Below are 25743 nucleotides of genomic sequence, written 5' to 3'. Positions count from 1 at the left end.
GGTGTTTATATAGGGGGAGGGAGAGAGAGGGTGAGGGAGAGCGAGAGATAGTATGTACAGTATTTAGACATGATGCAATTTGGGCAGTCAGAATGGCCCGTGAGGCTCACTGTGACAATGAGTTAACGACACCTCAGCTTCCCATGGGAGGACATTTTGCCGGTTATTTTCCACCAGCTGTACGTGTTGTCGCCAGACTGTGTAGGAGGAGCTGGCCGTGGGAGGATGGAAGAAATATTTAATGAGCAAACGAGGCAACAAGCGGCCACCTCAGCAGGGCTGCGTTTCCATGGAGACCGTGTCATTCATGCATGTATTGCAGCCAGATGGGTGCTGTTTAAAGTGTATGGGCTGACAGGTGACAGAAGCAAGATGGTGTAAATAAAACACCTCTCATGACTTGTTTTTAAATGTACAAGTGTGTGGGGGTGAGATGTGGGATGCGCAATGGGACGTCATCATTACCCATCCTTCTTGTAGAATTCCAGCATCATGTTGTCCGTGGCAACGCTGAGGGGGCGTCGGCTCTGGTCGTGGTGCGGCTGTTTGCGTTCCGACTGCTCCATGTCGGGCGACGGCATGGAGCTGTAGTTGGAGTTGTGGTTGGTGTGGACGGGGCTGCCGTAACAGCCCGTCAGGTTGAATTCGATCTCTGAATTGAAAGGGCAGACGAAACATTTAGTCACAGCATTTCATAACATTGTTAAATAGGATGTAGAGAATTAAACAACACTAGTCGACCTTGCAATGCAACTTTTTGTGTGTGTGTGCTTTGGCCACCAGAGGGCAAAAAAATCTTTTCATTATTAAGCAAGGAAAACAGTCTCCTCTAAGTTCAGTAAGCAGTAGTAATAGCATCACTGAAGATAAAGAATATATGCCCAAATTGTTATTTTGCCAGTTATCATGATTTGCTACCACTTGTGTTCAAATATCTGCAGCGATTCAGTTGGTATGTCAGTTGGTATGCGAGATTACAGATACAGGTATCAGCAAATCTAATGTCATGCTTTTTAATGCCATAGTAGAACCAGTGCAATTTTCTTTTCATATTAGGAGCATATTAATTGGAACATGAAGCAATATATTGCTCAATTGCGTTATCGTAAGAAATAAAACAGATGATGTTAGACGAGCTATCTTCTGGAGTTGATGAACAAAATAAATGCAGGGTTTCTTTTAGATTCTAAATGCATATAATCTTGTTTTTTTTTGCCTGGTGTTACATACAAGGAAGAGAAATATGAAGAAAAATAGTGAAGTAAACCTTTAAAAGACATGGTCATGAATGAAAATCCATGTGATAGAGGTTTTTTTTTTTGTTTGTTTTTAAAAAAGAAAAGTAATGTTTGGTACTGTATTGTCTTTTTTGTTTGTGCTTGCGCGAGGATTTTATTCCAGGCTTATGCTATGCCCTAATTGAGGCACTACCGAACCTCCATTTTTTTTTCTCCTCTCTTGCCATTGTGTTTCCTTAGGGCCTTTGGGTTTTCCTCGTGCATCCTGACCTGTATACCTTGGTAGCCTTTGTCTTTCTATGTTTCTTGGACAACTCGAGTCATTACCTGCAGTGCATTGAGAATAAAGTGCATCTTCAACCTTGAATATTCAATATCAGAATCTGTCTCATGCTGACCTCCAGGAAAGAACCAATCGGCGTGCTGGATGATGGGCTCGATGATCCCGACGATCTGCAGCGACAACGTGGTCATCATCTCTGTCATGTCCCTGCAAAGAACAGCCAGGTTGGCGGAATTCCGGCGGCTGATGAAGAGATACCCGTCGGCGTGGATACGTACGGCTCGGTGTGCGTCCACAGTAAGTTGGGGCCGAGGACAATGGCCATGTTGCCGGGTGTCATCTTGTTGGCGTCCTGGTACTCGCTCAGTTTGGCTAAGAATTTCACCAGATATCTGCGTGGTTCACATACAAGAGGGCATCTTTCAACAGCAGTTTGATCCTGCACACCAAGACAGCTTTATGTTGCAGTTTATCTGAAGTAAACGTCTTCCAAGGAGGTGACAGACCTGAAGTTGTTCAAGTTGTCCGTGGGCAGTTTCTCACAAGCAGCCATTAATGCTTGCAGTCTCTTGTCCATATCTTGAATGCTGCAGAAACAGATGGATGATGTCTAATTTGGATTATAATGTAAAAAATGAGGCCTATCGATTTATTAGGAACACTGAGTCCTGGGCCATATGGCTAAAAAAAAAAAAGTACAATCTCGATTTGCTTGAATTATTCTGAACAATTATGAATTTAGTTGATTCTAATGGAAAAATAAACCCAACTAACATTTCTACAATGGTTCTACAAAACCAGCATTGTGTTGCAAAGATTAGCTTTGAGTTACTCACAAAAATACGCGTTTTTGACAGAAATGGCCATTTTGGATATCTATAAAAACACCCTTCTTAACCTCCAACCTTAACCTCCATACTTTCATTTCAGAGCAGCCAAAAGGTTCAAATTGTAATCAAAGAGTATGATGTGCATCATTGGAAGATGAATGTTACAAAACTTTTAAACATTTTTCTCAAACTTTTCAACTTGGCAACATTCAAATTACTCTAACTGCCACACTCCTCCAGCTCAGCCACCTCATTTTCAGCTTCACCACACCTGTTCAACCCTTCTGCCATTCAGCCTTACACACCAACAGCTGCTTCTAATCACCTCAGTATACAACCGGGTCTCTTCCTCGCCACCCCTGCCACATTGTCTCTATGTGCCACGTCGAGCTTTCCAGCGATTCATCGTCCCTGACTGCCTGTGGATTGATTCTGTCCGTCCCCAATTATCCGATAGCCTGCCGATTAGACCTGTCCTTTGGTGCTTCGACCCTGCCTGTATTCGACTAGCCGCTAGCCTGCTGCTCTAATCAGCCCACCCAAGACCCCCGTCCCATACGCTTCTCCTCGCCTGACTGCCTGCCAAGCTTCTGCTCCCTGGACCCTGAACCCCCCACCACTATGTCCCACTCTTGCCAGCAAGTACCTTCTAGTCAATAAATATTCAGTCACTGCACTTACTTGTCCGTGTGTGCTCTTGGGTCCTCATTCCTGCACCCGTAAGAGTAACTTTGTCCATTTCTGAGCTACTTCCGTGTATTACGTATTATTTTACAGAAACTTAAGTATAGAATTAGGATACATGAATACCTAATGTTTCATTTTCTGAAACATGAGCTCATTTTGTGAAAACTCATCACATTTATAAAAAAAAAAAACATTCCTTAGTACTTAGTCCAAACTTAGTACTGATTTGAAACCACTTCTCATAACTTGCTGATAAAAGCATTTTACCGATTTGAACAATAAGAAGTTCATGTTTTGTCTATGAATGACTTGATTACTAAATTGTTCACACACAAACTTTTTACTGCTGAAAATGGCAATTGTTAGTACCTAACGTATACATGTCTTATGAATCACCCATCCACCATTCTGATTTAGCTCATTTTCAAATCTTTGATTTTCAAATTGTGACTTACTTGGAAGCCTGGATCCATTCATCGTAAAGCTCCGTCGTCATCAGCGGCTCGGGAAGTTCACGGAGGTACGATTTGAGAGCGCCTGCGGGCAACAGAAATATTTTGTAAAAAGCTTTATTTTTTTTGGAGATTTTTTTTAAAGGCACGTGCATAAATCCCCACACGCTTTAGTATCTTAAAGTGGATATGTAATGGAAATTTACCTTTTTTGATTCTTGGAAAATAATACAGCATTGCAAATTAACTTTCTTCATTGAATTGAATGAAAAGTCCATTAATTAGTTCCAGATCTTTTAAAAAAAAAAAAAGGTCAAACTTTATACCGAATTAAAACATTCACTAAAAACACAATATAAAAATGAAAGTAATTAATATGTAAGGGATATATTATGAAAACCTGACTTTTCAAATGCTTGGAAACAATACAGCAGAACAAATCAACTTCCTCTTCCATTAAAATGAATGAAATGACTATTAATCTGTTTCAGAAGTAAACAAATCGAAAAAATAGTAACGTTTATTAAAGATTTTAAAATTTATTGATAAGAACCGAAGCAACAGAAAAACAAAAGCAAACATTAAAAACATATTTAAAACATTTAAGGAAAAAAAGTGCTGCTTCCATGAGTGAAAATATAAATATTTTGTGTATCTTTATGGACATTCACTTATTTTTCCACCCACTGGGTTCAGCTTTTATAAATTGCTTGCCTAGTCCTTGACTTCACCACCAGTTGTCATGGAAACGAGTAGTACACACCCTCTTGAAACAGTCTAATCATCAATCAAAATAACAGAAGAAAAGTCCGAAATACGTAGTTCTCTATCAGTGCAGTATGTGTTTTGTCCAATCGTTTGATCATTACATCAAAGGCATTTCATATCAAAAGAAAAGCATTGAAACAAGACCGTAGGACCACTTAGAAAACGACCCGGAAATGGTCAATATATTACACAAGGGTTAAGAGGAAAAATTGTGTTAAATAAAAGCCCAATATAGCTTCTTCAGAATACCGCACAGTATTTGTTGTCGCTATGGAAATGATCTTTTTTGTCAATGTAGGCGTAGTTAACCTGCGATGGCGTGAGGGTCGGAGGAATATTCCTGCACATCGAGAACGCCGCAGTCCAGGGAGGCTTTCAGCTTCTTCAGTTTGGAGGCTGACGGAGCCACTCGGAATAAACCCTGCACGAAACCCACACATGCACATATTGAAAAGCGCCTCTTTATGTAAGAAACGAAAATGTCCCTTCATAATATGACATTACATACCATTAACATACAACACCTACTCCGTATGCTAATGTTTAGGTGTGCTGGTTCAAACTAATGCTAGTGCGATCTAGTATCATTTTGCAACAAGAAATTTGGCACCAAAAAAAATCCTACCTGAGATTTTGCCCAATGGCTACCAAATTAGTTAGAAACATAAAAGACGCCATCAGAAGGAGACCAACAAAAATGTTTCAAGAACCTATGCCCTGAAAATGCACTGGTAGGCTGCCATTTTGGTGAGAAGTGGATGTTGTATGGGTATTTTCAAAGGCCTACAAAAACATGTTCTTCTTCTAAGATGACGCTACCAAATTAGATTGGATCCTAATAGAGTTGCTACAAAATTAGCTGAACATGAAATTTTGTAGGCATGTCTATTGTAAGTATATCATCAAATATTGTAAAAACCTTTGCTCAAAAATACAAATTAGTATGCCATTTCGATTAAAAGAGGACATTTTTTGGCAATTTCCTGGGGCCTTAAAAACAATTTCCTCATCTGTGATGTTGACCAATTGCTAGGAAATTAGTGACATGAAATTTGGTAGAAGACCTACCCAAAAAAGTCTTCTATTAAGCTTAAACACAAACAGGCAGTAGGTCATTTGGGTTTGAAGCAAAACATTAAAGATACATATACTGTAGAAACATTTTGTGTGTGCCTTCAAAAATGAAATCCACCTTAAAGAATTTTTCGCAGTTTTAACTAAATTTGATTACTTTTAAAAATGCGTGTCAACCATTATTTTGAGAATGATGAAAGTGAGAGTTAGTATTTTATTTCCTTGAATAAACAAGATAAAATGCAGTTTAATTTGGGTTGTCTTTTACTATAACATGGTACATCGTCGTAACTCATTCAATCACAATGACATGGTTTTTTTTTTTTTTTTTTTTTTTACATTTTTTCAGTCCAGACATTCAATCCCATGTACTTACAGTGTTTACAGTAAGAAGTGAACAAACGATTGTGATGTACCTCCTCTTGCATGCCGCACTCCAGCAGCATAGTGACACAAGCTTCTATGGGGAAGGCGATCTCTCTGCCGCTAATGTTCAGGTGCTCCTCCAGAGACTTGCCGAAGGACGGCTTCTCCACCCACGCCTCTGCAATGCAGAATTGCGACTACGTTCACATTAGGAACAAACGCATGTGAGTGTAACTTCCTGAGTGTGAGTGTAAATAACTACTACACCAACAAAAACTTTGCCAAACAAACATTTATGTTTCAACCTCACAGACTGAACATGCCTGCACCAACATTTTTTAAACATAAAAACTACACGCTGATACAACACTTAGAATAATGCACCAACACAACAGTGCCTAGCCTGGTTGATTTTATTAGTGAAGAGTGCCCCCTTGCGGCAAGTAGCAATTCAACCTCAAAATCTATACTTTGATAGCATTTTCTTTAATTTCCCTTTCTTTTCTGGGAGATTTCCTCCCGGTGGTTAGTGAATAAAAATACAAATAAGCAGCACTGTGCTAAAAGCTACAAGGTTCAAAACATGAGAAAAAAGTAGTGGCTTATAATCGGAGATTTACAGTACTAGATACCGTGCAGAATTTATCGATTTGCTAACGTACAAAGAAATTAACAGCCTCAGCCCAGTCCTGCATTAAAATCTATTTCAAACTCATTTGCACCACACATCCAAATATCAAGACAATTCTTGAAAAATTGCAACTGGTCATTGAGTCAAGTCCATCAGTTTCAAAACAATTTCCTAAAGGCTGAAGCCTAATCCTTATTTGTGGCTCTAATTAGTCCGGGGAAGCAAACATGCTTCAACTGCGGGTGGCAAATTTCATCTCAATGAGACAGTTGTTTGGCAAATCCGAGCTGCTAATTCTATTAGCCGTCAATGAGATATTGCTTCTGGTGCAGAATGGGGGCAGATATTGACACGCAGACACTCTCACACACATACAGCGGAATGCTGACCTTGGTGCGCTTTAATTTGGGGCAGGATGCTGTTTAGAATCTCCAGTGACTTCCTGTGATATTCTGCCTGTGTCTCTATGAGCTGTGGATCGAGTAACAAAGATACCGCATGAAAATTTACCGCCGGAAACATAATTGCGACCATGCAAGGCTGTACCGTACTTACTGTCTGGAAGTAATTTGCATAGTCAATTTCTTTGGCCACAAAACTGTACATATCGGCAGACAATTGATCCTGAAAAGAAAAATAAAAGACACAATGAATGACTTTAACATTACAGTTATGCTGTGCGTCAAACGGACCCATTGGAAAGTTCTAGTAAATTGACTATGGTTTTTCAGTACAAGACTTCTGCTTGACTAATGTATAATAAATACATCCATCAAAAATGGCATGTGAGTTGATTTTTGACATTTTGAAAATGTTTTAAACTATTCGATAAATTCGCAAAGCCCATGTCAAAATGACCCAAGAATATTATTACTATTTCTGAGCGTAAAAAAAAAAAAAGAATCACTAGAGTTGTTAGCAGGATTACATTCATAAAAAGTTTCTCAAACTTCTGCAGAGTTAGACATGACCCCGGGTGAAAATGACCTAGGATGTTAGTATGATTCGAGAAAAACAAACACAACACATTGATAGAAAATGATGTATTAGCTTTGTTATTTTGTGAGTGGGTTTCTAGTAAATTTTTTGACACTTTTGGTTAAATATACACACCTCTGTGTCGGAATGGCCCATAGACATTATTGCTGAAAAATTAACATAAATCCGTGGTTTAAAACAAAAATATTAAATTTTGAAAATACACTTTTCAGACATGTTTGTGTTATACACTTTTTGGACATGTTTGGGTCACTAAATACAGTCAAAATGACCCAGGATATTATTACTATTCCAGAGAAACATAACACATGGGTAAAAAAAATGGGTATTACCTTTGTTACTTTGTGCGTGGGTTTTTTGCAAAGGTTTTAGACACTTTTGGATAGATAAACAATTCTCTGGGTCAGAATGATCCAGAGACTTCATTGCTGAGAAATTATTAACATAAATCAGTGGTTAAAAAAAAAAAAAGGATTTTGAGTATACATGTTTTGGTCACTTTTGCGTGACTAAAAGTCAAAGTGACTCAGGGACATTGTTGCTGTTCCTTGCAAACAAACATAACAGGAGTGAAAAATTCTGACGTGAAGGCTTGTTGAGACTAACCCTGCAGATTTCCATCCGAGTGGCCGCTTCCTCCATTTCTTCTCGGAGCGACTCGGACTTGGTGCCCGGCTGGAGGGCGCTCGGGTGACTGGACGACTTGGACGACTGCTGGTATCTGCAGGATTTAGTAGATATAGAAGGAGATGGTGTGTGCATTTAGATGATCTGACTGCAGCGTTCAATACGGTAAACCGCGGGGGGCATTAGCGGTACAAAGTGCTTTAATGTTTTCTGGCAAAAAGTACATTTTGCGTTAGCTAAGTCTAACAAATATCGGATATTGAGTTTTCATCTAAATCACTGTCGTATGGTGTTCCGCAGGGTTCAATTTTAGAGCCACTAATGTTTCCATGTTATTTGCTGCTTTTTGGTTCCTGTGTGTCCATCTGACATTTCAGAAATAGATTCTTGAGGCTAGCTTCACCTTGTCCGTGATGAGTCCATGTCCAAAACCAGTTTAGCTAAGTGCTTTCGTTGTTTCTGTATGTTGGGGATTTCCACCTAAAAAGAAGGAAAATTAGGTCTTTAGATTTCACTCATGAGGCAAATTGGGGGTCTTACGCAGCGTCCTGGTACCTCAGCAAGTACGTAGAGCGGCTCTACCACGTCTCGCTCTATCTGAAACTCGAAATCGATCAGCTCCTGGGCCAGTTTTTCCTCCGTCTCCCCGCACATCTTAAGCATCTTCCTGTTTTTGACATATAATGTACAATTAACTAATATCAAAGTACTGTTTTGGTGTCATGTAGTTACAGGAACTACTGTATGTTTATTTTAAAATTCAAAGTCTATTTTATATGCTTTGTTTACTGCCAGAGATCTGGGCACAGTTTTGAGTCATATATAAGATTGTGTCAAACTAATTCTGCCTAGCAACAAGTGAAGACAATCACAAAAATATTGGTAGGGAAATGTCAGAAAGCGTTCATTTGCTTACCCCAAGAGGGAGTCATCTCCCAACACTGCTGCTCCCTCCACCATGCATTGTGCCAGAATGGTGAGTGGGAGTTTTTTCTGTCGAGAGAGAAAAACATATAAATTTGCATGACGAGAGAGGCAGCTCCAGAAGGCAGTCGGGGACATAATTCAGCTTTACCTCTCTCTCATGTACAATGTGAAAGTGCCATCAAACAACTGAGACAAAATTCCCAACAACTGAAACACTCGCATGTACTTTAACAAGCAATTAAAAGGCTCTCATGCCAAAATGACATTTTCTCAAACAGGTTGTAGAAATACTGGCACACACAAGTGAAATCCTGTCACAGCCCATATTGAAGACTACTGAAATGTTCACACATATAGAAGCGGTCTCATAAATAACTGGAACACTCTCACATGCAACTGAAAACGATTCACACACTACTGAAATATTCACAAATCCTATTATGCTGTCAGAACATTTCCTAAGCAGTCTCAAACGCAACTGAAATATTCTCAATCAACGATTAAAACTCTCTCATATTCATCTGAAACACTATCACAAATACTGTATTACTCGCACACACGACTGAAACCCTTTAAAGCGACAGTGTGTAAGATTTGGACCGTTTTTCATTAAAAAGGAATACATCAAATGATTGTAAATTTCAAATACTTGCAAATGAATATGTGCTTAGCACTTCTCCAGAGGCGGCCATGTTTGTTATAGCCACGGACAATGATAAATGCAGCAACACCTGCAGCAACTCCTGCTGTCCGTAATGAAAAACGGTCTAAATCTTGCACACTATCCCTTTAACAAAACTCAGTGAAACACTCACACACACGCACACCTGAAATGTGATCACACACTGCTGATACTAACAAATGTTCTAATACTATATGCACTCAAATGCGCTACTTTCTAACAAATCATCCTGAAACACTCTCATACTAGTAAGCGATACACCTGTCTCACACACAACTGAAATGCTCTCTCTTACAGTAAAACACTCTTACAAGTCCTACCTATATGCTCCCAGATAGACTAAAGTGCTCGCACACATACTAACTGTAAGCCTCTCACACAGTCAATTGAAATGCTTATTCATACCTAAAATTCTCTGACGCACGCTGATCAAGTACTCTCACAAGCAACACCGAAATTCTCTAAATAGTAAACACTCACAACTAGAATGGTCCTACACATTACTGAAAAGCTCTCAACCACACTACAGAATTGCTCTCACACAAAGTAAAACTCTCACAGTCTATTGACACTCTAAGACTTACAACTAAAATGATCACAAATCCTACTGAAGCCGCTCACACATTAGCGGAACATTTTTCTACCACACAACTGAAATACTCTGTCGTTACTAATACACTGTGCTCTCACGCAAACTAAAATGATCTCAATCTGCTGAAACACATTCATTTGTAACTGAATTTATAAACATTACCCAAACACGTACATGCAAAGAGCTAATACACACTCACACACTATTGACTGTTCGCAAACAGCCTACTGACATACACTTACTACTGAAACACTCTCAATAACAAACTTTCACAAATCCTACTAAAGCGCTCTCATATGATAGTGAAACACTATTCACAAGCACAACTGAAATCCTCTGTCATTACTAAAACACTGTGCTCTCACACGAACTGAAACAATCTCACGTTCTACTGAAAAACTCTCACTCAAGCACTCTGACACACAAACGCTGAACCTCATCCACATTACCTAAACACTAACAACTAAAACCCTCTCACACAAACAAACTCAAACTCTCACACATACTGAAACCCTCTCAGACACTCCTTTTAAATCTCAGTTGCAGAACATGCATGTAGATTAAGTCTCCGAAGTAGGATTGAGTGGTCCTCACAGAAGGCGACTTGACGGATTTCTTCTCAACGTCGGCCCCCTGCTGACCCTGCAGGCAGGCCGTCAGCTTCTTGTGAGTGCTGTGTGTCACTTGTTTGACCAGGTCCAGACGCTTCTCCACCTGCAGATCGCACACACATGAGAGTCATAAGCATATGCAACAAGCTGATGCCTCACATTAGCATGCGCATGTCGCACTTATCACCTGCAGGAGGTCTTCGCTCAACACCTCAGTTTTTTCAGCCCTGAAGACAGAAAAGCGAGGCGTTAAACCATGTAGAAAACAGACACAATTTGGATAAAAAGTCTATCCACCCTTGATGAAATGTTAGGTTTTGTGACATAAAATGCATGCTTTGGAAAACTGTTGGGCAATAATACTGCATATACAAACTAAGAAAATGTGGTTGCAAAAGTGTGCACGCGCTCCAATAACCAGAGATCTTGTGATTAGGATGAGCCAATCAAATTCAAACTCATGGTAAATGGGAGTCAGTCAAGTGTACTCGTGTACCTAATATTTTGACGAGTGAGTGTTTCAAAAAAATTCATTCATGCTTGTCTCATTTTGAGCCCAAAATTAGATTCCTTAAAAGGCACAGTGACCCAAATGAAGTGGAAAAATGACTAATGGACATATTAGTATGATAAGATAATGTGACCTCTTGAAAGGCGTTAGAACCACCTGCAGCAATCATCCCAAGGAGCTAAAATGTCCCTCATACACTGTTTTATTTCCTTTCCTGTGTGTGCAAAAGCACGTCCTGCAATAGTGCCTGGATCGCCACACCAACACTGCTTTGTCAATGGCACCCTGATTGCATAATTGATTCAGTTGCAGACAACAGAATGTTCAGCATAAATCATATGCAACTGGAGCAATTCATTATAAAGCCTTCTGCAAAAAAAATACGTATATTGAAAACAGTCTTTCAAACTAGCAACGTGAAAAGTTGCCTTTTTCTCTTAAAAAAAACAAACCAAAAAAAAACATGGAATGAGTACTTAAAATGCTGCTATAATAATCTATAACAAAAAACAACCCCAAAAAAAAAAAAAAGAACAATCTACAAAATTCCTGACTCTAACCACAGCCAGGCTGCTTTCATGATTGCAAGAAATGTGTGAAAATACAAGAGCAGATTGCTGGGACAAAAAGTGGGTGACCAAAATAAACCAGTGAATTTTGGCACACTGCTTTGGGGGGTAATGCTCAACAGCACTAAAATAAGTCTACTCTCTTATACATAAACATACATACATACATACACACACACACACACACACACACGCACACACACACACACACACACACACACACATATATATATATATATATATATATATATATATATATATATATATATATATATATATATATATATATATATATATATATATATATATATATATATTATTTGCAAACATTTGCAAGCGAGGCAAAGCACCCCGATTCCTCGTAGGACGCTGCTAATGCATCCTGTCACAACAATCACAATTACAGCAAGTGTGTCTCCATTATTATGTGAGGAGCACCTGAGTACAAACGCAGACCGTGTCCTAGGAGGAAAGCAAACATGTGGGAGACGCGGCGGGCGCGTATGTGTACTCATTATTAACGCCGACCATCTGCCACTGAGTCGCCATTCCGCTACCTGAGGCTGCTCATGACTCAACACACGCACACACAATTCTGAAGTGAAAAAGCTGGAAGTAATTGCTAGCTTCCAGGCAATACAATACCACCAAAGCGGCACCTGTAATAACCAATGTCTCTAATGAATTTGATTACATTTCAATTCAGTATGATTATACACTGAAAAAAAGGGCGTGTTGAGTTTACTCAATTTTAGATTTAGATTTATTGGCCCCTGTAGGGAAATTAATCTTCGGTGACTATTTACAGTAGGGACATTGTTTTCATGTCACCTGAGCCATGAACACCTGTGATGTCATTTTTAATCGACGGAAAGAGACAAAATGGCACATTCCCAAAATGGATTAAAAGCAGATAGATTTTGCAGCTTAATTCCTATTTTATTCATCAGAATGCCTTGTTTAGATTTAGTGGAGATGCATTGATTTTTTATTTTTTTTTGGTTGATTTCCTCTTTAAGTCAATGCATAGTCCACCTTAAAAAAGGACAATATTACATTTTGTAAATTCAACAGACCATCTTTTTCAGGGTAGAACTGCAACAATTAATTAATTAATTAATTATTCAACAATTAATAGATTTATCAATAACCATTCTTAAGAATTGGTTAATTGTTTTAGACTTGAAATTCCAGTAAATATTTTCTCTTTTCCTTTTCTTTGATCAAAGACTTATAATAATAAAAAGGAATACTTTCACTATTTTGCTTTTGTAAAAAATATATCAACATTTGTGCACTTTTAAGCTGACACGTTATGAAGAAAAACAATACTGGAATCTTAGTCTACTTAGTAGGCTGTGGATTTGGAAAAAATGTCCACTTTATGGAACAAATGGATAAAAAATAACTTGTCTTTTAAATCAATCTAATTGAAATTAATAAAAAAAATTACATTAATAATTAATTATAATAGGCTGTTTATTTGATTATTATGATAATTATTATTTGAACCCTATAGCCTCCTGAGAGCCAGGCAATTCATTTGTGTCCACTGTAGTGGACATTTGTTTTTGGTCTCTATCTTTTGTCTCATAGGACATAGGACATCTGTCCCCTCCAATGATGTCTCATGTGTTTGACTGCGATACAATTCTTTTTGCTGTCTTGTGGAGTCAAAATGGACAAGAAACTGGACGCAAATGAACAGACCGGGTCTCATGACAATTAAAAAAAATAAATAAAATAAAATAAAATAAAAATATATATATATATGTACATTGCTGCTAAAGTGTCCTCACAAATATGAAAACTCAGACTTGTCCAAACTGTCTTGAAGAATGATTATTTGGATTCATGTCAAGCCTTATTGAGTCATATATTAATTAAGGTTTGCACGTCTGTATTAGTGCATTAAATTCTCACTAAAAGCGCATGCAACAGCTTGAACGGCGGATCAATGGGGCGACAAGCAAATTAGTAAGGATAATATTTGCACAGGGAGAGTAAGCTGGCCTCCACTGGCTGCGACATTTTGATAAGAAAAAGAATAATTAGTCTTACTGGAGCGACAAATATTACTGCAAGAAGGGTTTTTTTTTCGTCATCCTAAACCCTTGCAGTATTTTGATCATTTTTAGGTCATTTTTTCCACAATTCCTTGCAGTATTTTAGCCAAGGGATGACACACTCCTGGTAGTGTAAAACTAAATGCTCTTACCATGTGGAATTTTGACATGTTGTCACCATCTGGGTGAAATTTCAGCTCCCTAGTGTCTTCTTTCAATGCTTTTCCTGTAAGGTGAAACTTAGTACAACAAACCACTATTCACACCTATGGAGGCTTTATTGATGTGAACGTATATACATTTCTGGGATAACTGAAAAACAAAAATAAAACCCCATACAACCACAAAAAAAAAATTGCAAACCCTACATATAAGGCTCAGATTCGAACCCAGGCCCTCAAATGAGTGAAGCAGCCATGCTAACTGCATTCCAAGTGACACTATGTCACTTCCTTGGTACATTTGAGCCGCGTGCGCCCCAGCGTAAAACAACACGTGTTATGTAAGGAATGTCTCTCTATAAATTACTGTTGGTCAGCTGCCTGCTGAGCCCCTGCAGTGCTGTTCACACTTTACCAAAGCGTGCATAATAATTTGTGTTGAAATGAAAAGCAACACTGCTTTTAACATGCGGCATAACCAAAAGCTAGGACAAGAACATTGGATATTTGTCAGTCTAACAAGTGTACCTGGGGAGTTAACTTGTGCGCATGTTTATATATCATATTGCTAGGGATGACTGATTATTTGATTATTTTCTCTCTCTCTCTCTCTCTCTCTCTCTCGCTTCTCTGTCTATATATATATATATATATATATATATATATATATATATATATATATATATATATATATATATATATATATATATATATATATATATATATATATATATATATATATATATATATATATAATATATTATGTAAATCTTTACATAATAATTTTTAAGTTTGGCTAGAGTGTCTAAAAATAGCCAGTACTAATCATTCAACTAATTAATTACTTTTGTAATTGATAAGTTTTACCTATTGTGATAGATTACTTCAGCTGGCCAGTATATATAGTAGTTCTTTTGTACCGACATAGTTGATTACCTTAGTACTTACTTAGTACTTAATTGCCCAGAGTATAATTACCTTATATGAGTCATTTTTGGACACTATTTATGCAAAATACTCAGGGGGAAAAACACACACACACACAACTACCTGGGATTGAATGTCTGCACTAAAAAAATGTCAAAACACATCTTGGGGATTGAATGAGTTAATATAAGTTCAGGGATGAAATATAAGAATTTAGGTTGTCAATGTAGGTCAGAGCTTGTGCTAATGCTTCAGCAAGCAGAGAAGATCTTGCTGGGCCTGACCACCCAACATTGGGCCCTACGCTTCAAGGGGAGCAGGGTAGTGGAGCAGAATGATGGCCCTGGGCCTCAGCAGGGTTTCGAACGGCCCCCGGCACTGACTGGCATGAACTCCAGAGCCCGCAACACACACACATAAAAAAGACACACAAGTCGAGAGAGACAAGAGAGGGGAAGATACTTGGCCACAAAAACAGAAAAAGCCACTTTACTGTAGTTGTCCAGCAAAAGTAGGTCACAGTTCTCTGCTGGAATAATTGAGATCTCAAGATATGAGCGCGAGGGTGACAGCAAACTCAACTCATTTGAAAACAACATGCCTTTAAAAAGAACTTATTAACAGAAGGATTTGGTCCACATAGAGATAAAAACTAATATAATTACATGTGTTTTCAAACAACCACACAACTTTGCAAAAGTACTCCTTAATGTAATATATAGCAAACAACACAAGTGATGCGAATGAGGGCGCAAGCCAGCTAGCAGCTAGCACCAGAAGCTAAAACAGCAATCTTGTCAAGTAGCCCAGGTTATGATTGTGGGTATATGCCAAAAGACCGCAATTAATAAACGAGTCAAATGGAATAAATTTCCATGAGCTCTCACCCGTGCACTGCACTCTTGGTTGAACCAGCTGGAGACATTACAACTTTTACATCCTCAATAATTATTATAATTACAGTATAATTATAATTAAGAATACAGCTTATATACAAATGCACAAATATGCGTCAAAACTCGGCTTATGTGACTGACAGATCGATCTTCCTTATTCCTCCCTTATTCCTGGCAGAAAAGATGCTATCGGGCAGGTGGATATTCCTGAAAGTTGCACATTGGGGGAGCCTAGAAGTGCGTATACGCAATGCTTACGCTAAATGAAGTGGGTATATGCCGTATACCCGTATACCCTCCACTACACCACTGTTCTCACGATATTTTAGTGATCCTGCCATGTTGACCTTTGGCATTTTGTCACCATCTGGGTGAAATTTCAGCTCCCTAGTACTTTCTTTTTGATTGGAAATGCCTTTGATGCAAAGATTGAAAATTTGAAAAAAAAAGAGCTGTGCAACAAAATGTCAGATGACACTTCGTTGGCAACTGAGCATGAAGCATTTTGATTCCCTGAGTCACAGCATCAAATTTATTTTTTTTAATGCGAGAAAAAACTCAAAAACAAAGACATACTTTAAAAGCTTCTTGTTTAGAGCACTTGACGATGGAAAAGGGTAAAATATGCATCCAAGTCAACCATTTGATTGTCGTTGAGTTAATGCTAATGCACCCTTCAACCAAATACAAATTTCCACAGAACAAAAGTGATATGCAAATTGCCAAATTCCTCATTAAAAAAACATTAAAGCACCTGATTCACTGTTGCTCGTATCATCTCTAGATTGTTTTAACCAAACGGAGAACTGAGTTCTCCGAGTTCAATGTAAATCCTCTAGCTGCCTTCGGGAACATTTCCTCAAAACAAAGTATGCACAAAAGATGTACGTTCACATAAATTTGCATGAATCATGACGAAAAACCACAGAGTTAAAAAAATTGCTCAAAATAGATAAAATAATAGACTGTGTATTCACTCACTCATATCCAATGGTCAATTTGCTATTTTATGTTGCAACATTTTGTATCGAGTTGCTGTGGCAGCAAACAGGTCGGCCTCGCCACCTGCGACTGCAATGGCTTCGGACCGACTTTAAATATGTGCAGAGACAAAAATGAAAGCTCCAACGAGAGGCTGAGATGGAGCTGCCATCTGTCCTGTTATGTGGCCAGCCATGCTGTTCTTCTCACTTTGCCTCTTTTTCAGTTTCAAGTGAAAGTGGGCTTTTTGAGCCATTCGCAAGCTCGGGAAAAATGGAAAGCAGGAAAGCAGTGCTTGTGTCCAACGGATAATAGTGCAATTCCTTCAAGACCCCCCTACAAAGTTTGAAAGGTATTGAAATGAGTGAATACAAAATCTATCTATCTATCTATCTATCTATATATATATATATATATATATATATATATATATATATGTATATATATATATATATATATATATATATATATATATATATATATATATATATATATATATATATATATATATATATATATATATATATATATATATATATATATATATATATATATGAAATGAAACATTTGCCAACAAGATTTGCATTAGCGGTCACTTCCAGACAAAGCCACAAGAAATTTGTAACAATTGCTAACCAGTTAGCATTTGCTCTTAGCATTAGCATTCTAGCTATTACCATAACTACAATTTAGTGTATACATAATGATTTATGTACACAAATATAATAGTGTCCTTAAAGTCACTTCCAGACAAAGCCACAAGAATATTGAAACAATTGCTGACCAGGTAGCATTCGCTCTTAGTATTAACATGCTAGCAATTACCATAACTACATAACTACCATAACTACTTAAAGTCACTTACAGATAATTCTACAACAATGTCCCAGGAGTAGACTTGCGAGTGAAGCTGCCTGTTCACTGCTATGAGGTCAATAACTTCCTGTTCTTCTTTGTGGACACCAGACACCTACACCTGAGCCATTATAGAATTTTTGTAGTGACAGGTTATATTCTTTGTTAATACAGACCCAATTGCTTTTGGGGAAGTTATTATCTTTATTTTGGGAGGTTATGTGCTAATGCTGTCCTTAAAGGAACCCGGCTGACTTGTAAGTCATCAAGCTCATCAGCTTTTCTCTAGGTTGTTTAACAACTCAAACAAATGGGGAAGTATGTCAAGATGGTCTTTGCATAAATGTTGTTGTTGTTGCTTTTTGTTGTTGTTTTTTTTGTAATACTGCTGTGGGATGCCCTTTCCATTCTGCTACTGTATAATTGAACGTTCCCTTATATTTGTCACACTTTTTTTTTTATTGATGGAAAAGGATGTCAAGCTTGTGGTATCCTGTTTTCTCGCTTTCCACCACTGCAACACTGTGTAACACAGTGCAAGAAAAGTCATTGTAGAAAACAGAGACACAAACATGGCTCTGGCTAATCTTGTAGGTGGATATTTTTGGTCAACCTTATTTTTAAAGCCAACTTACCCAACTTGGTCAATTTTTTCCCCCATCCCTATCATCATTATGTCCTTTGACGGCCCCCATAACAAAGAGATCTTGATGGCTAATATATCATCGTGTTTCCAAGAGGCAATAATAGTATCATAGAACAAAATATCACTCCAAAAATGGCTTCCTTCCTGACTGACATTGAACTCAAAACAGTGAAACCCGAAAAGGAGCATCCTCATCTCATTAGCTACCTCAGCAAAAGTAAGCTACGCTCATGTTAGCTGTCGGCTACCATATGCTTCTTGAGAGTGTGACACACTTGCATACCAAGAGGTTGGAAGGCAGGCAAGGACAGTTTACATAACAGCATATTGTGTATGCTATTAAAATAGCCCAGGGTGTTTTCATGGTCTGGAAGTTTGAAAGCAAAAAGAAACCATAGCTCGTCAGCATTTCTCTTTCTTTTGTTTTTTTTTTTTTTTTGCGGGACTGACAATATTTTAGGGCTACTGAAGATAGTATTGTAGGTATAACAGAAGTTGGATGATGTCTGTATGAGGGAATATTGCACAGTTGAACGCAATTCATTCCATAACTGAGACCAGACCTTTTTATAAAAGCAACTCCAACACGTACTATTTTTGAATGCATTAATGCATTCAAGCCATCTCCACTCCAACGCCGCAGCTAGCCGGCAAATGGCTGCCATTTTCTGATAACTGCATTGTTGAGTGGCGCGCTGAGGCCTAATCCTAACGGCAAGAAGAAAGCTATTTCTGCAAGCGGGAGACAGTGGGGGAGGATCGTACAGGTGAGCGTGTGATGTGCGAGGTGGGGGTTGGACACAAATGACTGAAGGCATTTTTCAAGGCGAAAAACAACGGGTTCAAGTGTGAAAACGCACTTGTGGTATGGAGAGGAGGCAATTGTACAGTATCACATGAGACCGACTAAGTAGGACAGCAAGTTGGAGAAATGGGTTACTTTAAATGGTGTCATGTCAGGAAGGCAAAAATAACTCGCAATGCATTTTAAAATGACTAACCGGACACAACGTTGAGCACACCTTCACAAGTCCGTAAAAAAGGATTTCCTTAAATTATGTTGCCAATTTCAGCCGTAAAAAGTTCCTTTTTTCGTCCTGAATATATATATATCTAGAGCTGCTTATCCCCACAGGGGTCGTAGGCTTGCTGGCTATCTCAGCTGATTTCAGGCAGTAGGCAGGGGACACCTTGAACCGGTTGCCAGCTAGCCGCAGGGCACACAGAGACGAACAAGCATACACGCACCCAATCACACATAAGGACAATTTAATAAGTCCAATTCACCAGCCATGCATGTTTTTGGAAGTGTGGGAGGAAGCTGGAATGCCCGGAGAGAACATGCAAACTCCACACAGGATGGCCGAAGCCAGGTGGATTTGAACCGGGACCTGTGGTCTCGTCTTGGTCTCAGTTTTCGAAAGTCTTGGTTTTGTTTCTCTCTTGACCATCAAAATTATTTGTCTTGTCTCGGTCCTGACCTCCAAATATCTTGGTCTTTTCTCTGTCTCAATCTTCAAAGATCTTGGTTTTGTTTCTGTCTTGACCTTTCAAAATTCTCGGTCTTGTCTAGGTCTTGACCTCCAAAGATCTTGGTCTTGTCTTGGTCTCAGTTTTCGAAAGTCTTGGTTTTGTTTCTCTCTTGACCATCAACATTATTTGTCTTGTTTCGGTCCTGACCTCCAAATATCTTGGTCTTGTCTCGGTCTCAATCTTCAAAGATGTTGGTTTTGTTTTGGTCTTGACCTCCAAAAGTCTTGGGGTTCATTCTATTTCAAGGATTCATTCTGTTTCCCCAATAAACAATGCTTCCAGTATGGAGATCATTTGTAAATGACTCAGGTCTATGAGAAAACTTCAATTTTGGGAAGCAACGAAGCAGAAGTCGGCCACATTTGCTGGCTAGCTGTGTCTCCCGCTGCGCCCTCTTACGCCTCCCCTCTCCTTTGCGCTGCATGCGTGCACGGCTGTATGTCCTCGGGCATTCAGCATTGCTGGATGCAGGCCATTGGTCAAGTGTGTGATCACATGACGTGGATGTCACCCCGAGCCTTGGATAGCAGAAGAGATGCTGACACAGCAGCACACCTGATGCCCCCGCCCCACACCCTCTCAATGCACTCACTAAAAGACCTTCAATATTACTGACTCACCAGTCCATGCCAAAGAGAAATACGCCGGCCAGCGTAATCATTCCATTTGGAAACGCTTAACCACACATATGTCTCTTTAAGTGCACTCATTAAACAAGGCGGAACCGGTTTGTTTTATGAGTGCCATGAGAGGTCACGTCTCCACCAAGATGGCCGAGTTGAAGGAACGTTCTTAGCGCTTCTTTCTCCAATAAAGATTCTAGTCAGGGATTAAAAAAATGAAGCACGACTTCAAGCTGTTAAACGTCACTCCTTGTTGAAGTTTACGGACAAACGCAATCACAAGGTTTGAAAATAGTGAAAATGACAACATTGCGATGCCTTCCTTAAGTATGTTAGCTTAAAACTAGCAGACAACTCATTGACATGCTAGCAAAAAGAATCTATGTGACGGTTTTAGGACCCTTTAACCAATGGAAATGTAAAAAAACATATACATAGTTTTGGGGGTCCATAACATTTTTATAACAATGAAAATAGGAATTACAGGTAGGACTGTTTACTGTTTTAATATCCTAACATACAGCAAGCCCATTGGAATGCTAACAGTTAGCATCAGAGGTGGTTTCAGAACTCTTTAAGGCACAGGTGTGAAATTCAAAGCCTGGGGGCCAGAATCGGCCTGCCACATCATTTTATGTGGCCCACCAAATGCTGATTTCATTTCAAGTTTCTATCTAAACTTGCAGGTTGTCTTAAAAAAAAACAAACATAATCTGTTCCGTTCCAGATCTAGTTTTTGAACAGTTTTTATTGGTCATTGATTTCAAAACTAGGTAAGGATGTAAACAAGCAAAAACGGCGTATATTAGACACATTTTTCTAATTTTAAGCCCTAAACTTTCAGGATTTTAGAGAAATTCAGGGGTACGGTAACATTTAAGCAATGACTGTTAAGGATGCTTTTTTTAGACTATTTTAGATTTATTCCGGCCCTCTGACAGAAACTATAACTACAATGTGGCCCACGATAAAAATTAGTTTGACACTCCTGCTTTAAAGACTAGATTTGAAAAAAAAAGCTACTTATAAAAACATTTAAATGTATTATAATACTTAAATACTGCACTGACATGCTAACAGTTAGCATTCGGGTGGTGGTTTTAGAACCCTTCAGGCTATGGATATTTAGAAAACTATAATCGAAAAACTTTTTTTTTTTTTGGTCCCTAAAATATACAGCAATAAAGATAGGAATTGCAGGTTGAACATTTGACCGATTTATAATTGCTCGTACAGCGGGCAATCCAAACCCATGTTAATTCGTGAATGCATGCAACGCGCGCAAAAGCCTTAGGTGAGAACATCAGCTGTATACATATGTTAATATTGAGTTACATTATCTACTGTACAGTTTCATTAAATAACAAATACAAAGGAGTGACGACTTTTACCTTTGGTAAGATGTGACTTGAGCTGAGATAAGCAGAAGTCAATACTACAAACCAGACATGCTATTGGTCTTACAGTGTCACAGTAACTTTTTCAGTCAGGGTTTTCTCTACTTCCTTCCATCCCAACCAGCTGTGCCATCAAGCTAGATAAAGGCGTTCGGCCAATAGCATATCGGCACTTCTGTGATTGACGTGTGATGCCGGCCAATAGCATCTCCGTGAGTGAGACCAGGTGACCTTAATCGACCAATAGCATATTGGCGTCTGACTGATACTGACTGATACTTATTGGCACGTTTTTTTAAACGGTTGGAATGTATTGACATCTAATTGATTAAAACACATGTAAACCTGTGACGATTCTTTGTCCTGCAATCGGCACACTTAATTTCATGTCAGCTGTTTTTCCCGACGTGAATTGAGCTGAGTGGAGGCGGAGGGGAGGGTGTGTTTTGTATTAATTAGGCACCATACTTATAACTTATTCGAACATTAGTTCACTCTTGATTTCAACTCACAGTATTGCAATAAGGGCGCTGTCCCAAAGCATGTCGGGAGATCGCCGACTAACATAACATACAGTTTAGTCTTGCGACCATTAATTAGCACGGTGATACCACCCTTTACAGGGTATAGAAATTAACATCTTGAGTTAATGTGGCAATGCAGATAGGCTATTGCTCTTACAGTGTTACCGTAACTCTTTCAGTCATGGTGCAAATCACGGAGATACTAAAACATCATCCTCTTATTTCTTCCTTTACCGCTGCTAGTAATTTTAGAAGCTATGTCTAACAGATAAAGTTTGCAAAGTCTTCAAAACATTCCGTTTTTCACACATTTTCTCTACTTCCTTCCATCCTGTCCCATCAAGCTAGATAAAGGCGTTCGGCCAATAGCATATCGGCATTTCTGTGATTGACGTGTGACGCCGGCCAATAGCATCTCCGTGAGTGAGACCGGGTGACCTTAATCGACCAATAGCATATTGGCGTCTCCTTGACTGACTGATAATTATTCGCACTTTTTTTAAACGGTTGGAATGTATTGACAATTAATTAAAAAAAAACACACATTTAAACCAATGACAATTCTTTGTCCTGCAATCGGCACATTTAATTTCATGTCAGCTGTTTTTCCCTTTAGCTGTACAAACACTACACTTAAATGGTAATATATTTAGACACCGTGAGTGAGACAGTCAGTGTGAGATTGTAAGACCAATAGCGTTCACGTTGCCGCCATGAGTATCTATTAATGATTGTAGATGACGCAACTGCTGAATATATTGACGCAGTTAGGCGAGAACATTTCTACACACTCAATGGCTGATTTGTCGGAATGCTCGCAAGACGAAAGGTTGCTCGTAAGCGGAGGACAAAATTCTCCCTGATCCACGCTCGTAAGGTGAATTGTTCGCAAATCAGGATGCTCGTAAGCCGGGGGCTGACTGTACTTATATACCACCGCTTGACATGCTACCATTTAGCATATATGTATTGGCTCTAAAACTCTTTAAGCTGCAGATAGGTAGAACAATATAATAAAATAACTTTCTTTTACTGTCCCTTAACATTTGCAGCACTGAAAATATGAATAACGGATAAATCAAAGAGTGAAAAAAAAAATTACATTACAAAAATTACTTTTTTTGGTCCCTTAATGCTTACATCAATAAAGATAAGAACTATGGGCAGAACATTTGACTGTTTTAGAGTACTTAAGATTGAAACTGTATTTTTTGGGAGGGGGGGTGCATTAATGTTCTGCAGACTAAATGGATACTATTTATTTTGCCATTTTCAAGAGTAAAAACGTAATATTTTGTCTGTACTTAAATATTATTTATGTTCCGTTAACAGCTTTGAAAAGTCATTTTGCCACTTGCTGTCGACTAAAAGTGACATCCTGTGCTCAAAGCTCAGGGAACAACCAATCACGGCACAGCTTGTGAACACATGACCAAACCCCGAAAACAGCTGAACTGTGTTTGGTCGTTCCTTGAGCATTTAGCGTGTGGAAAAATGTGGTTTGAATGGTATTAATTGTATATGAAAATGAAACGACATGTACGTGATTTTCAAAATCAAACTTCTGACATTTTCCATTGAATCTCCCTACTTCTCCTCAAAAGTTTACTCTTCAATCAACTTGGGGATATGGGAGAACGCCTTAACAAGAAAACATTACAGAAGTCCGTCTCTGATGTCACTGACTAAGCCACGCCCCTTAAAGGCAGACATCCAACACAAGCTCTACACTTCACACAGTTTAACACTTTACAAATCTTCAAAATGAAGGTGATGCACACAATTCAGGGAGTTGCAAATTCCAACTGAGACCCACCCTTCACACATCAGCATCCCACTAATGCAAACTTGGTCTCTTGTGCACCCCCCCTAAAAAAAAAAAAAAGAAAGAAAAAAACAGTCTGAATGGAAAAAAGCCTGAGGTGTGTTAAGCAAGTCACTGTCATAAATGTTGAGCCACACCCCCTCTATGAATGGGGTGTAATGCAGACCTACATAGGGGGAGGGGAGGGGGTAATTATTAAAGGGCCAGACTTTAGAAAAAATGGTAGATTGTTAAACTGTTTTTTTTTTTTCTTGTCTATCCTTGCCCTAACGCATCTCATTGCACTGAAGTGACGCAGGAGAACACGACCTTCAGGAATCCTGACATCCCACGCTTGCTGGTGGTGGTGGTTGGGGGGGGGGGGGGGGGGGGGGGGGGGGTTCCCCTCCGAACAGCTGACTGCGTAATGAAAACATTGCGCCATCCTCTTAATGCATCAGCCATAAAACACGCGCACTCACGTGCGTGCGTCGGATGCGGCGCCTTTTTGGCGTTTCCGTGGGCAGGAGGCTGCGTGGGGGGGCGATGCGCCTCCCGCACGCCGCCTATGCGGTAACACGTTCCGGAGGGTGCTCACGCACGCGCGTGCTCACGTAACCTTATCGCATTAAAGAACGCATTAGAATTCATTTGAATGACATGATTAAATTGGAAATTAAGAGGAAATGGGGGGGGGGGGGGGTGCAGAATGGCGCAAATGAGCTGCGCACGCCCCTGCACACTTCTTCTTACCTTCCCACCGTTTGGTTGGCGAGCTGCCTCATGCGATTGAACTGCTTCTTCATCTTGAATTGTGCCACGATCAACGCCCTCCGTTCCGCATTATTGCAATGGCAGGGTGGATTTTCAAATTAAAAAGAAAAGCAGCAAAAAACGGTATTCGTTCTAAAAATCCTCATCGTCATCCGCAGTCCTCATCGCCTCATGCGCCCACGGCCAAACTCGAGCTCCGCCGTTACATGTTGCCCTCCCACCCCCCAAAAACAGCACCATGGGGGTGCATTCAGCTCGCACGCTTCCCGCAAAAAGGATGCCGGAGCTGCCACTGCTCAACGCCGCCACTCGCTCACGCACACAGAAAGAGAAAGCAAGCGCAGGCGGCTGCGCGCAATGCATTGTGGGAGATGGTGTCCGGCCCTCGATGGGAGCAAACTGAGAAAACTTTAATTCTCAAGGCACAACGTCTTTGTATGATATGAAATAAAAAGAAAAAAAAGTTTGCATAACACAGTATATCAAATTGTTCGTTTCGATAATAACAACAATAAAGAAAGATGTTAAAAAAATTCACCCAAAACCAAATGGGGGTAATGCAAAGGCACTACAGGATTACTTGGGATTTGAGCAGGATTTGGGTATCAGCAAGTCTTATTTAATGTTTTTTTTTAACTTTACAATCCTAAATACATGTTTGTACATGTTACTAAAGATATCAATTGCTTTAGTAATTATAAACAAAGCA

The 25743-nt window shown here is 39.2% G+C and overlaps 1 protein-coding gene across 4 annotated transcripts in view; it reads right to left on the bottom strand.

Annotated features, from left to right (window-relative positions):
- LOC148410261 (rho GTPase-activating protein 44-like) overlaps window positions 1-25334 on the bottom strand; it is a 42346-nt gene extending 17012 nt beyond the window's left edge. For all 4 annotated transcript variants that reach the window (XM_088436711.1, XM_088436714.1, XM_088436712.1 and 1 more), the window contains exons 1-16: window positions 25014-25334; window positions 10955-10994; window positions 10751-10870; window positions 8872-8948; window positions 8511-8622; window positions 8359-8435; window positions 7935-8049; window positions 6885-6953; window positions 6719-6800; window positions 5749-5876; window positions 4568-4679; window positions 3494-3575; window positions 2028-2108; window positions 1800-1913; window positions 1637-1728; window positions 466-652 (exon numbers count right to left, since the gene is read on the bottom strand). In XM_088436711.1, coding sequence (XP_088292837.1) covers window positions 466-652; window positions 1637-1728; window positions 1800-1913; window positions 2028-2108; window positions 3494-3575; window positions 4568-4679; window positions 5749-5876; window positions 6719-6800; window positions 6885-6953; window positions 7935-8049; window positions 8359-8435; window positions 8511-8622; window positions 8872-8948; window positions 10751-10870; window positions 10955-10994; window positions 25014-25066 — 1541 coding nt within the window. In that variant the 5' untranslated portion in view covers window positions 25067-25334. The remainder of the gene's footprint in view (window positions 1-465; window positions 653-1636; window positions 1729-1799; window positions 1914-2027; window positions 2109-3493; window positions 3576-4567; window positions 4680-5748; window positions 5877-6718; window positions 6801-6884; window positions 6954-7934; window positions 8050-8358; window positions 8436-8510; window positions 8623-8871; window positions 8949-10750; window positions 10871-10954; window positions 10995-25013) is intronic.
- Between the last annotated feature and the right edge of the window lie 409 nt (window positions 25335-25743).

This window comes from Hippichthys cyanospilos, chromosome 16 (assembly GCF_059441005.1).
Source record: "Hippichthys cyanospilos isolate Australia breed blue-spotted pipefish chromosome 16, RoL_Hcya_1.0, whole genome shotgun sequence".
NCBI classification, from domain to species: domain Eukaryota; kingdom Metazoa; phylum Chordata; class Actinopteri; order Syngnathiformes; family Syngnathidae; genus Hippichthys; species Hippichthys cyanospilos.
The sequence above is the reverse complement of the archived record's forward strand: the minus strand, read 5'-3'. Positions and strand labels throughout refer to the sequence as shown.